Source organism: Trachymyrmex cornetzi, unplaced genomic scaffold (assembly GCF_001594075.2).
Source record: "Trachymyrmex cornetzi isolate Tcor2-1 unplaced genomic scaffold, Tcor1.1 scaffold156, whole genome shotgun sequence".
In the NCBI taxonomy this organism is placed as follows: Eukaryota; Metazoa; Arthropoda; class Insecta; order Hymenoptera; family Formicidae; genus Trachymyrmex; species Trachymyrmex cornetzi.
The window spans coordinates 844,496-845,906 of record NW_017296157.1 but is presented as its reverse complement, the minus strand read 5'-3'; the positions used below and the strand labels follow the sequence as shown (position 1 = coordinate 845,906).

The 1,411-nt window shown below is 34.5% G+C and overlaps 1 protein-coding gene across 2 annotated transcripts in view; it reads left to right on the top strand.

Moving 5' to 3' along the window:
- orb (polyadenylation element binding protein orb) overlaps positions 1-1,411 on the top strand; it is an 11,981-nt gene that overhangs the window by 7,434 nt on the left and 3,136 nt on the right. For both annotated transcript variants that reach the window (XM_018503252.1, XM_018503253.1), the window contains exons 5-6: positions 749-878; positions 965-1,283. In XM_018503252.1, coding sequence (XP_018358754.1) covers positions 749-878; positions 965-1,283 — 449 coding nt within the window. The remainder of the gene's footprint in view (positions 1-748; positions 879-964; positions 1,284-1,411) is intronic.

The window sequence follows — 1,411 nt, the reverse complement described above, 5'->3', positions numbered from 1 at the left end:
TGCAAAGTTTGCCGCGCAACCCGTCGTACTGCCTAGTATGTATCTGTAACACCCTGTACATGAATTATAACAGTAAAAAATAAACTATTTCATGGGATAGTTGGGGTGCCAAAGTGCGTGACTACGTTCCTAAAAGATCCAGTAAAAATATTTGGAAATGTAATTACGCATGAAATCTCTGACAGTGCGCATTATAATAACTGTACCGTGATAAATATAAATTTATTTTTTAGGTAAAAGATAGCGCTTTAAAGTGTGGCATAAACGAAATTGAAAAAAAAATTTATTTTGGCCGCAAAAAAGTGTAAATATGATCAAAAATGCCAATTTTTACACATTTAATCTTAATTTTTTCGGAAACTGACGTATTAAGCCAATTCCGCGGCCAAATTCGTTTTCGGTGAATAAAATCTATCGGAAAACACTTTGTTTATTTAGTTCTCCAAAAAAGATACATTTTTGTATAATTGTGTAATATAAAATAAAAATTACAAAATAAAATTTTTCTAAATATTTAAGTTAATATTTAATTTTAATTTGCAATAATGAACTTTAAAAAAAAGAATTTTAACATTTGCTACTTCTACACAAATTGACACATGTGTATTAATTCTATTCTATTAGCTATATTAAATTAATGTCTAAAATTGAATTAATTATACTGTAAATTATTGTTAAATTTTGATGGACAATTATCGAATTCCAATATACTTTGTATATCCCACAAATGGTAATTTATTGGTACTAGTGATTGTGGTAGCCCAACATTGGAATTTTCTCATCTTCTGGGATGTAACGGCTCGCGTTCCAATTCACCGGCGGACTCTGAGACAAGTGGCATTGGTAGCGCGGATGGCTCCTTATCTGACATAATATTGGTGAGAAGTTACTCGTACAAAAATATTTATTCGCCTGAATAATATATCGTTCCCTAAGCATTAATGTCAAAAACGTTCATTTATAGAATTGTTTGTCGTTGAATTCTTCGTCGAATTCTTGCTTCCCGCCATCTCTGGACTCCATAATATCAAAGACAAACACGTGCCCGAACAACAGAACGGCGTTTGAGCGTATGGCTGTAAAAAAATACTTGTCATCATTACAACAGAATTCAACGAGCCCGCATTATTACCAGCATCATCACGGGCAAAATCGCAGTAATTTTTTCAATTCTCTCTTGAGCCATGAGAAAAATTGCTGTACCGGACTTGGAAACGCTGCGCGTAGATTGACCCAACCAGTGTCGCTCGATCGTGTAGCGAGGTCTCACCGAAATGCTGCTGGTATGTATCGTATATATGTATAGTATACATGTACATATGTGTGTGTGTGTGTGTGTGTGTGTGTGTGTGTGTGTGTGTGTGTGTGTGTGTGTGTGTGTGTGTGTGTGTGTGTGTGTGTGTTATATACA